The 13,662-nt window shown below is 44.2% G+C and overlaps 1 protein-coding gene across 12 annotated transcripts in view; it reads right to left on the reverse strand.

The window, feature by feature from the left end:
* Positions 1 to 3,810, reverse strand: part of PHC3 (polyhomeotic homolog 3) — a 95,868-nt gene extending 92,058 nt beyond the window's left edge. For 9 of the 12 annotated variants that reach the window (XM_033211683.1, XM_033211682.1, XM_033211681.1 and 6 more), the window contains exons 1-2: positions 3,730 to 3,810; positions 795 to 960 (exon numbers count right to left, since the gene is read on the reverse strand). In XM_033211683.1, the coding sequence (XP_033067574.1) occupies positions 795 to 960; positions 3,730 to 3,743 (180 nt within the window). In that variant the 5' untranslated portion in view covers positions 3,744 to 3,810. Of the gene's footprint in view, positions 1 to 794; positions 961 to 2,977; positions 2,997 to 3,714 lie in introns of those variants that run through there. The other 3 variants (XM_033211678.1, XM_033211675.1, XM_033211676.1) reach the window with 2 other exon arrangements.
* Between the last annotated feature and the right edge of the window lie 9,852 nt (positions 3,811 to 13,662).

The following is a 13,662-nucleotide window of genomic DNA, read 5'->3' on the forward strand; positions in this document are numbered from 1 at the left end:
ATTACAGATTTGAGCCACCACACCTCGCCTTTTTTTTTTTTTTTGAGACGGGGTCTCACTCTGTCACCTAGACTAGAGTACAGTGGTGTGATCACAGTTCACTGCAGCCTCGACCTCCTGGGCTCAAGCAATCCTCCCACATCAGCCTCCTAAGTAGCTCAGACCACTGGCGCACACCACCATGCCCTGCTAATTTTTGTATTTTCTGTAGAGATGGGGTTTTAACATGTTGTCCCAGCTGGTCTCCAACTCCTGAGCTCAAGCTATCTGCCTGCCTTGGCCTCCCAAAGTGTTGGGATTATAGGTGTGAGCCACCACACCTGGCCAATAGTATGATTATTAATTAACTTTGTTGGCTGTTGCTGTGGTTGAATGTGTCCCCCAATTAAGTATATGTTGGAAACTTAATCTCCAGTGCAACAATGTTAAGAGGTGGGACCCCTGAGGGGTGATTAGTCCATAAGGACTCCGCCCACATGAATAGATTAAAGGATATTTTAAAAGGGCTTGAGGCTGCCATCGAATGAGGCAACAAGAGGGCCCTCGTGAGATGCCAGCACCTTCATACTGGACTTCCCAGCTTCCAGAAATGTGAGAAGTAAGTTTCTTGTCTTTATAATTACCCAGTCTTGGTATTCTGCTATAGCAACACACAACGGATTGAGACAGTTGACTCAAACATTAGTAATTCTAACTGTACATTTGAGAATATGAAACAATACATAAATCTGGCTTAAGCAAAAAGTAATATGACATCTTAAGTCTTAGACTACCCATCACTACAGCTGAAATACCTGTACAGCATGTCGGTCTGAACCACTGTAGACAGAGATCTGTGGCTGCTGCATTCGAGAGGAGGAAGTGGTGATGGTGGTGGTGGTGGTACTGCTGGTTGTTGTTGACACAGAAGATGTTCCCGGGTTTGGTTCACTATCCATAGTTGTACTATGATCCTTAAATCTGGCAGGTCACACAAAGGGTTTGTATTGGTAAAAGCATTATCTTATGAGCTTTAAAGAATGTTCATTCCAAAGAAATAATCAGCAGTAATCTAAACTGCTAGGAAGGCCCTCATAAAAGAGAGCACACAGTCCCTGTAAGCATTTAGAAGGGAAAAATACTTCACATATATGGAGCATATTTAATAGTTAATACCTACTACATTTGAATTCAAATGATTCAGAATATGTAACTCAGATAAAGCATAGCCAAAAGTTTATCTTTGCATTACTGAAAGATTTGTTTTAAACCAAAACAGGCGATGACAGAATACTAAACTACCTAGGAAAATAAAAATTTAAGCAGTATCAAGGGTATTTTAAAACACTTCTTTACATTCTTTTGATTACACTAATTACAAACTAAAGTCATTCTTACCTATACATTAGAACAGAATGCCTAAGGACTCATGTTAACTAGCTTAGTTTAGTTTACCGTATATACTTTGCTTAAAAAATAAATTTTTAAAAAATGTTAAAAAGTAATTTTTTTTAACTCACACTGGCTTTTCCCCTAATCAGTCTACAACACTGTCCTTATTACTTCTAATAACTGAGTTATACTTATTAGCAGGTTGCTGTAAGAACACAGAGAAGCAGCTAACAGCAGCTTCCCATATCCTTACAAAATCTTTTTCACAAAGAATTACTCCAGATTTTGAAAACATAAATTATGTCCCTTCCACATGAATGGACAGTAAAGTACACTTTTATACCAGACTTTCTGATCTTTTCCCTCCAATACTATAATCTTACTTGTACAAAATTCCACTAAATACAGAATCTGTATTTGAATAAATTCAAACATTTTAAGTTAATTCTAAGGACCTCCATATTGTTAGAAACCAGAACAGCTGTAGTTTTTGTCGGGTCAGAAATGTACCTCGAAGGTGAAAAGCACACAAGAGATTATACTGGTTTTATCTTCCTTTTTTTTAAGGTCTTTTCTTCTGAGAAACTAAATCCCACCCATCCTACATTAGCAGTACTGACAAGAATGTAACAAGAACACTTTCTATTCCACAAAAAAAAAATGAATTTGGCACTAATTGGTACACATACACTATAGCGTTGCTTTTTTAAGTACAAATTTTCTTTGTTCTATATTATATATGTAAACAGTATTTATATTCTCTGAGGAACCAAATGTAAAAAAAAAAAACGAAAAAAATAAAACATTTAATAAGAGGAAAAGTGGGGGCCTTGAGTGGCAGTTTGCACCTGTCATCCTACCACTTTGGGGGAGGATTGCTTGAGCTGAGGATTCAAAGCCAGCCTGGGCAACATAGGGAAACTCTGTCTCTACAAATGAAAAATAAAAAAATTAGCCAGGCCTGATGGCACAGGCCTGCAGTCCCAGCAACTTGCTTGGGAGGCTAAGGTGGGAAAATCGCTTGAGCCCAGGAGGTCCATGCTGCAGCGAGCTACGATCACGCCACTGCACTCCAGCCTGGGAGACAGAGTGAAAGACGCTGTCACAAATAAAGCAAAAGAAAATAAGAGGAAAAGTGAAAGGAAAACCGTCAGGAAGCTGACTCCTCACTTACTTTTTGGATTAGTAAATAATTCATACATCTTTATGCTTCTGGTTTTTTTTTTTTTTTCCAAACTGCCTTCCAATCAAATCACAGCATCATATAGTAACTGTTCAACATTATACAGTATTAGTGGTAGGTAAGGTAAACTTTTTACCAAACTGCTGCCTGTCATACTACTACCGTATCGTGTACCAGTGACATGCAAACAGCGAGCTTAAGTTCTGGTCTTTTTAAAGTGTTAAATCTGTTCAACCATGCCCTCCAATCCAAACAGTATGGTAAACAGTTCTAACTACGAACCAAAAATGGTCACAGAGAATCCAAATTCTAGGCGTAAGTCTAAACATCGGTGAGTGGAACTGGCCAAACCATCGCACTGCATTTTGAGGCCTGGCACAAAAGAACAATTTTGGAAACTCTACCGTCTAGGCATACTAATACCTGCAAAATACAGCCAGCAGTTCTGGTGCACAAGAGGCCTACCGAGGAAACAGTAAGTTCGGGAGTCGTTAACTAAGCATATCGTCATACCGACACACAAGAATGTGGCCTGCTTGTGAGGAGGCAGCAACGCTGCAGCCAGAGACTCGAGGGAAAGATCTTTCTTTCAGGGTGTTTTCAGCCTCACCAGACTTGCAAGCAGCCCCCGCCGCTCTCAGGCCCACGCTGGGACAACTCCTGCAGGCCTCCGGCACGAGGGCTGTGGGCAGCCCCGCGTCTCGGGTTCTCCCGCTGAGGAAGAGTGGGGTGGTGCCGAGGCGGGAAGGAGAGGAAGGCAAAGGAGGCCTGGCAGTGCCCGCCCTGCCCTACGCGGCCTCCTGCGCAGGCAGCCGTTTAACAAGGCTGCCCGCCGGGCCCACTTGCAGAAATGACAGCGCCTGAGGAGCCCACCCGGGCTCGTTCTCCGGAAAACCCCAGCTCCCGGGGTCCCAACGGTGACCCTGCGCGCAAGGCCTCGCAGATCCGGGACCTGACGGCGGAAGGGGCGCTCCTGCCTGGAGGGTAACGGAACCCTAGAGTTCGCCTTCGCCCCCCGACACGGGCCTAGCAGGTTCCTCCACGATAAGACGGGTCTCGAGTCTCTCTTTCCCCACACTGCCCGCGAAAGAGCCCTGAGCTTTCCCCTGGGGGAACGTGTCGCTGCCCCAACTCGCCCCCCTAGTTACGACATCAGTCACCATCTAGTCACTCACTCCGCTTCCGCCATCTTCTCTCCTCCATCACTAACATGGGTTGCGCATGCGCCCCCCTGGAGGCGGCGGGCGGGAGGGGAGGGGTGGGGTCGGCTCAGCCCCCGGAGCCCGAGGTCACGTGGGGTCCTCAGCTTCCAATCGCCCCCGCTGACCTCAGGAATTGCTCTCTCGGAAAGTGACCAGATTTCCCCAACTTAGATACTAGTGTCTCCTCTCCAGCCTCTCGCTTTTTCTCGTCCAAGATCTTCCTCTTGGGGAGGGATCTGTAATAAAGGTATAAAAAGTTATCTTAGATTGTTAGATTTAAAATTTAAAGAATACGGGCGCGGTGGCTCACCTGTAATCCCAGCACTTTGGGAGGTTGAGGAGGGTCTCTTGAAGCGAGGAGTTCAAGTTTGAGCCTTGGCAACAAAGTGAGACCCTGACTCTACCAAAAAAACCCCAACAACAATAATAATAATATAATAATAATTTTGAACAATATCTAAAATATACCAAAGTCTATGCAAACTGCAAACTGGTTTCAAAGAAAATACCCATGAGGATTGGAGGCTGAGGTCTCAGGGGGAAAGGATATTCAGGGCTGGCTGCAGGGCTTGTTGCCTGGGAGCTTTCGAGTTTGGGGGTCCCAACAAGCAGTGCCTCTCTCCAGCTGAAAGTGTTCAGATGGCGGTGAATGAGTGGTTAAGGAATCATCCTGACGACCCTAGGCATATCATTCATGGCTTCAATATGAATTTGCTGAGCGCTTAGGAACTGCAAACTTGAATACCACAAGTAACAAGCAGAAACAGCCACCAGTTTGCTGGTGTGGTCTGCTAAATGCCAACAACTCAGGTGTGTGAGACAAACACATAAAGATGAGTAAAATAACACATTTCAATATAAATATGAAATAGTAAAGATGAGTCCTTGTCTTCCAAGAAGTAGCGGAGTGGGTTTTATGGACATTTGCATACAATATAATAAGTGTTCTGAAGGCGGGGACAATGGCTCACCCTCATAATCCCAGCACTTTGGGGGGATTGCTTGAGCCAGGGAGTTTGAGACCAGCCTGGGCAACATGGGGAAACCCCATCTCTACAAAAACTACAAAAAGTAGCCGGATGTCATGTTGTGCACCTGTGGTCCCAGCTACTCAGGAGGCTGAGGAAAAAATGTTCTGAAACAGATTTAGTAAGTGCTTTGGAAACTTTAAAGTTCAAGGTGTATAATAAATCTTTACCACCCTTTACAGAAAAAAAAAAAAAAAAGCATATGAACCATAGACAATGTCTCTTTTTGCATTTTGTGAGATGATGGAGTCACAATAATTTCAAGAACTGAAAATGAAGTATTGATACAAATCCATCCTGAAGTGTAATATGGTCTAATGAAAAGTATACTTAATCTTAGAAATCCTGTATTCCAGGATGTGCCTAAGGAAGGGAAAAGAACATTTCCTTTCTATGTGAGCTTAAATGGTCCCTTTGCCTGCTTTTCCCATCTGATAACATCTTTTTTACCTTGTCTTCCTAATAGCAGTACTATCTACTACTACTTCTAGAATTCATTGAGAAAATCTTTTTTTAAAAGTCCCTGTAGGCCAGGCGTAGAAGCTCACTCCTGTTATCCCAGCAATTTGGCGGGCGGAGGCAGGCTGATAACCTGAGGTCAGCAGTTCAAGACCAGCCTGGCCAACATGGTGAAACCCCGTCTCTACTAAAAATACAAGAATTAGCTGGGTGTAGTGGCACCTGTCTATAATCCCAGCTATTCCAGAGGCTGAGGCAAGAGAATCACCTGAACCTGGGAGATGGAGGTTAGAGGGAGATAGTGCCACTTCATTACAGCCTGGGAAATAGAGTGAGACTCCATCTCAAAATAAAAAGTCCTTGTGGATGCTTTAAAATATTACTGCTTTTTCTTTCATTCTGACTTGCTCATAGATCATTGTTATTAAACTTTTTTTTTTTAATTGAGACAGAGTCTCGCTCTGTCATCCAGGCTGGAGTGCAATGACATGATCTCAGCTCACCACAACCTCCACCTCCCGGGTTCAAGCGATTCTCATGCCTCAGCCTTCCGAGTAGCTGGGATTACAGGCACGCACCACCACGCCTGGCAAACTTTTTTTATATTTTTGGTAGAGATGGAGTTTCACCATGTTGGCCAGGCTGGTCTCGAACTCCTGCCGTCAGGTGATGCACCGGCCTCGGCCTCCCAAAGTACTGGGATTACAGGCGTGAGCCACTGCACCAGGCCTTTTATTAAACTTCCAAGAATCGGCCAGGCGCGGTGGCTCACGCCTGTAATCCCAGCACTTTGGGAGGCCAAGGCAGGTGGATCACGAGATGTCAGGAGTTCGAGATCAGCCTGGCCAACACGGTGAAACCCTGTCTCTACAAAAAATACAAAAATTAGCCCGGCGGTAGTGGCGTGTCTGTTATCCCAGCTACTCTGGAGGCTGAGGCATGAGGATTGCTTGAACCCGGGAAACGGAGGTTGTGGTGAGCGGGGATGGTGCCACTGCACTCCAACCTGGCAACAAAGCAAGACTCTGTCTAAAAAAAACAAACAAACAAAAACAAAAACCATAACAAAAAAACCCCAAAACTTTAAAGAATCAACTATACATTGGTATTGCTGAAACTATTTTGTTTAGAGAAATAAAAGTGAAGAAAGCACAATCTTAGGCCTAAACATGGAAAATGCATACATCAAAGATGTATTTGGCATACATAGGCCAAAATTGTTCTTTTTTATCCCCCTTTCGCTTGAACATCTAGGTCCTGTATCCCTAGTGTTACCTTGTACAGACTGCCTTTAAAAATGAGAATGTAGGCCGGGCGTGGTGGCTCGAGCCTGTAATCCCAGCACTTTGGGAGGCCGAGACGGTCGGATCACGAGGTCAGGAGATCGAGACCATCCTGGATAACACGGTGAAACCCTGTCTCTACTAAAAAAATACAAAAAATTAGCCGGGCGTGGTGGTGGGCGCCTGTAGTCCCAGCTACTGCGGAGGCTGAGTCAGGAGAATGGCGTGAACCTGGGAGGCGGAGCTTGCAGTGAGCCAAGATCACGCCACTGCACTCCAGCCTGAGCGACAGAGCAAGACTCCTCAAAAAAAAAAAGAGAATATAGGCTGAGCGCGGTGGCTCACGCCTATAATCCCAGCACTTTGGGAGGCCGAGACGGGCGGATCACAAGGTCAGGAGATTGAGACCATCCTGGTCAACATGGTGAAACCCCGTCTCTACTAAAAATACAAAAAAATTAGCCGGGCGTAGTGGCGGGCGCCTGTAGTCCCAGCTCGGGAGGCTGAGGCAAGAGAATGGCGTGAACCCGAGAGGCAGAGCTTGCAGTGACCCGAGATCATGCCACTACACTCCAGCCTGGGCAACTGAGTGAGACTCTGTCTCAAAAAAAAAAAAAAAAGAATATATGTCCGGGCACGGTAGCTCATGCCTGTAATCTCAGGCAGATCGCCTGAGGTTGGGAATTCGAGACCAGCCTGGCTAGCATGGTGAAACTCGGTCTCTACTAAAAATACAAAAATTAGCCAGGCGTGGTGGCAGGCGCCTGTAATCCCAGCTACTTGGGAAGCTGAGGCAGAAGAATTGCTTGAACCCAGGAGGCAGAGGTTGCAGTGAGCTGAGATCACGCCATTGCACTCCAGCCTGCACAACAGAGTGAGACTCCATCTAAAAAAAAGGGGAGGGGGGGAGTGGGGTGGGGGGAGTATATGTTGAGTAAAATCAGAATAGTATTTTTTTAGAAACATTTCAATGCGCAATACTTATTATAACAGCTAACACGTGTATTGCCTTTTATAAAGTGCAAAGGATTTCCATAAAACTCATTTGTTGATCTTCACAATAACTCTGTGATATGGTTATCATGATTTCCATTTAGCATGGAAGTATAGTGAGGTTCAAGGTAATTAAGTGCCTCGGGTGACTCTAACATGTACCAGAAGTGGAGTTCTAATTTAAGGTTGCCATCTCCAAAGCCAAGTTTTGTTCACTACATCATTCAACAAACCACTATGCAAAACATTAAAGGGGACAACGTATGATGAAAAACTACTCTCAAGAAACTTACCGGCCAGGCACGGTGGCTTATGCCTGTAATGCCAGCACTTTGGGAGGCAGAGGCAGGCGGATCACCTGAGGTCAGGAGATTTAAGACCGGCCTGGCCAACATGGTGAAACCCCATCTCTACAAAAATACGAAAATTAGTTGGGCACGATGGTCCAATCACAGCTACTCAGGAGGCTGAGGCAGTAGAATCACTTGAACCCGGGAGGCGGAGGTTGCAGTGAACCGAGATCGCGACATTGCACTGTTGCCTGGGTGACCAAGTGAGACTCCGTCTCAAAAAAAAAAAAAAAAAAAAAGCAGCTTATCAATTGTCTGATCAAACAGAAGGTATTTTACCTCGATTATTTCCTAGGGGAAAAAAATGTCTATGGTATGCTATGCTAGCAGGTTTGACTTTCTCAATTTTTGCAGGAACCATTACCTTGGAAAAGTACAAAGATCCTATTTTATGTTAGAAAAACCCCTCTAGCTTTGTGAAGGATGGATTGGAGGAAAGTATAACTGGGGAGAGGATCAGTTGGGAAACTGTGCATTAATTCTTATAGAAATAATAAGGGTTAGGGGAAGGAGAGGGAGGGCTAAATTAAACTTTTAGTTCCTTAGTGGCACAGTCACATTTCGGGTATTCAATAGGTACATACGGCTAGTGGCTACCATATTGGACAGTACAGATGTAGAACATTTCCATCATCACAGATAGTTCTATTGGACAGCACTGGCCTAGTCTGTTGATCAGGGGTTGCCAAACAACAGCCCACAGACTAAGTGTAGACTGTAACTTGTTTTTGTACGGCCTGTAAGCTAAGAATGGATTTTTACATTCTCTCATAATTGAAAAAAAGTCAAAAGAATCATATGTTGTAACATGTGAAATTTATGGATTTCAGTGTCCATAAAGTATTATTGGAACACAGCCACACTAATCCCTTTATGTATTATCTGTGGCTGCTTTTATGCTACAAGGGCAGAGTTGAATAGCTGTGACAGACACCATGATGGTCCACAAAGCATAATATGTGTACTATCTAGCCTTTTTTTGTTTTGTTTTGTTTTGTTTTGAGACCAAGTCTCACTCTGTTGCCCAGGCTGGAGTGCAGTGGCACTATCTCAGCTCACTGCAACCTCTACCTCCTGGGTTCAAGTGATTCTCCTGCCTCAGCTTCCCAAGTAGCTGGGAATACAGGTGTGAGCCACCACGACTGGCTAACTTTTGTATCTTTTGCACAGACAGGGTTTCACCATGTTGTCCAGGCTGGTCTCGAACTCAAACTCCTTACCTCAGGTGATCTGCCCACCTTGGCCTCCCAAAATGCTGAGATTACAGGCATAAGGCACCACGCATGGCCCTATCTAGCCTTTTACAGAAAAAGTTTCCTGATTATTCTACATCATTGACCACCCTGCACTGGGTTCTTTCAGAGTACTTAATAGAGCACACGCACTGTCGATGCCTCAGTTGGACCACAATTGCTCTCATAGGATATAATGTGATGAGACAAAAAGTCCAACAGACTTAGATCTAAATGCTGGGCTCACTCCTTTACCAAATGAGCCATGTCGAGCAAGTAATTTAATTGGTTCGAGTTTCTTGGGGTTTTTCTGGTTTTTGTTTTTGTTTGAGACAGAGTCTCACTCCGTTTCTTAGGCTGGAATGGTGTTGCGATCTCAGCTCACTGCAACTTCTGCTCCCTGGGTTCAAGCAATTCTCCTGTCTCAGCCCCCGAGTAGTGGGGACTACAGGTGCCTGCCACCATGCCCGACTAATTTTTGTGTTTTTAGTACATATGGGGTTTCACCTTGTCGGTCAGACTGGTCTCCAACTCCTGACATCAGGTGATCCATCCACCTTGGCCTCCCAAAGAACTGGGATTACAGACGTGAGCCACCGTGCCCGGCCCAAGTTTTATTTTATAATGTAAAGAAAAAAGGGGATGATAATACCTCACAAGATTGTTGTAAAGTCTAAAAAAGTCTAAAGTCTAAAAAAGTCTTCTTTTTCTTTTTTCATTTAATTCTTTTTAGAGACAATCTTGCTATGTTGCCCAGGCTGGCTGGAGTGCAGTGGCTTCTCACAGGTATGAACATAGCTCATTGTAGCCTTGAATTCCTGGGGCTCAGGTGATCTTCCTGCTTCAGCTTCCCGAACAGCTGGAATTATAGGCACTCATCACCATGCACCTATTTTTTTTTTTTTAACTTTTTATCAAGGTCCTCCTTCATCTAGATTTGCTCAATAAATATGATTGAACATGCATAATAATCAATCAGTTTTAAATGCTTGTTGAGAAGAAGAAGAAGACTTGAATATTTGGTTGAATAAGACAAAATTTCAGTATAGCCTGTAAATTTGAATGACACATAGATAGACTTGCTTTCTCTTTAATACTCTAAAATCAAATACTTTTTTTTTTTGAGACAGAGTCTCACTCTGTCACCCAGGCTGGAGTGCAGTGGCCCAATCTGGATCTTGGTCTCGGCTCACTGCAAGCTCCACCTCCCAGGTTGAAGCAATTCTTGAACCTCAGCCTCCCGAGTAGTTGGGATTACAGAGGCGCACACCACCACACCTGGCTATTTTTTTGTATTTGTAGTAGAGATGGGGTTTCACCATATTGACCAGGCTGGTCTCAAACTCCTGACCTCAAGCCATCTACCTGCCTCAGCCTCCCACAGTGCTGGGATTGCAGGCATGAGCCACCATGCCTGGCTCCAAATACTTTTACTAAACCAATTTTTTTTCTTTTTCTTTTTCTTTTTCTTTTTTTTTTTTGAGATAGAGTCTCATTCTGTCACCCAGGCTGGAGTGCAGTGGTGTGATCTTGGCTCACTACAATCTCCGCCTCCCGGATTCAGGCAATTCTTTTGCCTCAGCCTCCAAGTAGCTAGGGTTACAGGCTCACACTACCACGCCCGGCTAATTTTTTGTGTTTTTAGTAGAGATAGAGTTTCACTATGTTGGCCAGGCTGATCTTGAGCTCCTGACCTCAGGTGATCTGCCTGCCTCAGCCTCCCAAAGTGCTGGGATTATAGGCATGAGCCACCACGCCCAGTCATAAAAACAAATTTTATTGAAACTGTCTTGCTACCTCTCACCTACTTTTGCAGTAGATCATTATGTTAATCATATGCTTGGCCGGGCACAGTGGCTCATGCCTGTAATCCCAGAACTTTGGGCGGCCGACATGGGCAGATTACCTGAGGTCAGGAGTTCGAGACCAGCCTGGCCAACGTGGTGAAACCCTGTCTCTGCTAAAAATACAAAAAATTAGCCAGGCGTGGTGGTGCACCTCTGTAATTCCAGCTACTGGGATTACTAGGGAGGCTGAGGCAGGAGAATCACTTGAACCGGAGAGGCAGAGGTTGCAGTGAGCCGAGATCACGCCATTGCACTCCAGCTTGGGCAACAAGTGCGAAACTCGAAACTATCTCAAAAAAAAAATCATGGGCCGGGCGCGGTGGCTCAAGCCTGTAATCCCAGCACTTTGGGAGGCCGAGACGGGCGGATCACGAGGTCAGGAGATCGAGACCATCCTGTCTAACATGGTGAAACCCCGTCTCTACTAAAAATACAAAAAATTAGCCGGGCGAGGTGGCGGGCGCCTGTAGTCCCAGCTACTCGGGAGGCTGAAGCAGGAGAATGGCCTAAACCCGGGAGGCAGAGCTTGCAGTGAGCTGAGATCCGGCCACAGCACTCCAGCCCGGGCAACAGAGCGAGACTCCGTCTCAAAAAAATAAAAAATAAAAATAAAAATAAAAAAATCATATGCTTACCGGTCTTGCTTTCCCTTATATACAAGTGGGCAGCACTGTACACAGTTGGCTGTATCTCCCTTGGTGCTGAACAGTGAAGAGTAGAAACAGAGCATTAGATTTGGAAGGGACTTTCAAATTGATGTGACCCATACTGAGGAAGAATCCTTGGCAAAAGCAGAATCTGAACTCTGACCTCCTATCCTCTCATTCCAGAATTTTTTGCTTGGTGCCACAAGGCCTCACTACAGGTGTGTAGATGCTCAATAAACACTTGAAGATGCTGTACACTCTCGTTTCCATTCTGCTTTCATGCTTAGTTTCTGCTTAGCATTGTGGCAGCTTAGAAGCACTGTTGTAAAGCAGGGCTTTCGAATCACACAAACTAAGACTTGAATCCTGGCTCTACCATGCACCAGCTCTGTGACTTCTTACAATCCTATCAGCTCCATCTTCAAAATATATTCAAAATATCTCTGGCCACAGCACTGTGAATATGCACGAATTCCTCAAAACACATATCAAATCTGACATTTCTTACCACCTCCACCATTATCAGCCTAAGTCAAGACACGATTTCTTTCCTGGACCACAGCAATAGGCTTCTGACAGGTCACCCGGCCTCTGTTCTTGTTCCTCTACAGTCTATTCTGCGTACAGTACCTTAAGGAAGAAATGTAAACCAGAGTGTCACTGTTCTTTCAAATCCCCCAGTGGCTTCCTGTCTCACCAATATGGCCCTGAGTGATTTTCCCTTGCTCTGTTGGCTGCAGCCAAACTGGCCTCCTTATTTCCCCTGTTAGCACTTGCTACTTCCCCAGCCAGGGATGCCTTTCACACTGACTTCACTTCCTCATTCCATCCAGACTTCTGTGCAAACATCTCCTCAGAGAGCGCTCCTTGACCACCCAACCCAATATGGCCCTCTCATCACTTTTCTTCCCTTATCCCACTAACTTTTCTTCATAGCACTTCATTGCAACAGACATTATGTACATACATACTTGTTTATTTATTTACTCTTCCCACCAACCTCCAGGTTGTAAGCTCCACATTTTGCTCACTGTGCTATTCCTAGTTCTTAGTATCTTAAGTGCTCAAAAATTATGCATTTAATGAATGAAACTCCTTAACATCTCTAATCCCCACTTTGCTAATCTAAAAAATGAGAATAATATTTACCACAAAGTTATTGTGAAATTAAATAAAAAATGAAATAATGTATGTAAATAGAACATCAAAAATGCTCAATAAGTGTAGCTGTTATTGTTCACTTTTTATTGTTTTACCACATATTATTATGCTAAACTAAAGCAAAATAATCCTTCTATCCTATTTCCAAAGGACATATTCTTTAATTATGAGGCAATCCCTACTTTTGAAAGTTAGTTAGCTTTATACATTTCTTTAATTTGCATATGCTATATTTTAAAATATTTGGCTTCTGTAACTGATTTTTGCTTGCATGCTTCTAATGTATTAAAACAAAAATTTTGGCCAGGCACGGTGGCTCACTCCTGTAATCCCAGCACTTTGGGAGGTTGAGGTGGGTGGATCACGAGATCAGGAGTTTGAAACCAGTCTGGCCAACAGAGTGAAACCCCATCTGTACTAAAAATACAAAAAATTAGCCGAGTGTGGTGGTCCTGTAATCCCAGCTACTCGAGAGGCTGAGGCAGGAGAATTGTGTGAACCGGGGAGGCAGAGGTTGCAGTGAGCCAAGATCAAGCCATTGCACTCCAGCCGGACGACAGTGCGAGACCCTACCTCAAAAATAAATGAATAAATAAAAAGTTTTGGCCAGGTGAGGTGACTCACTATAGTCCCAGCTACTCAGAAGGCTGAGGTGGGAGGATCATTTGAACCCAGAAGTCCAAGGTTATAGTGAGCCATGATCGTGCCATTGCATTCAAGCCCAGGTGAAAGAGCAAGACCCTACTATCTCAAAAATAAGTAAATAAATATTAAAAATAAAAGGCTTTATATCAGTGTCATGTCAAATCTTTTTTTTTTTTTAAACTCGTTTTTTTGGCCTCCAGAAGTGCTGGCATTACAAATGTGAGCCATCACACCCAGCCCAGAGAAAGCATTCTAAAGAGC

The sequence above is a fragment of the Trachypithecus francoisi genome, unplaced genomic scaffold (assembly GCF_009764315.1).
Source record: "Trachypithecus francoisi isolate TF-2019V2 unplaced genomic scaffold, Tfra_2.0 Lachesis_group0, whole genome shotgun sequence".
NCBI lineage: Eukaryota > Metazoa > Chordata > Mammalia > Primates > Cercopithecidae > Trachypithecus > Trachypithecus francoisi.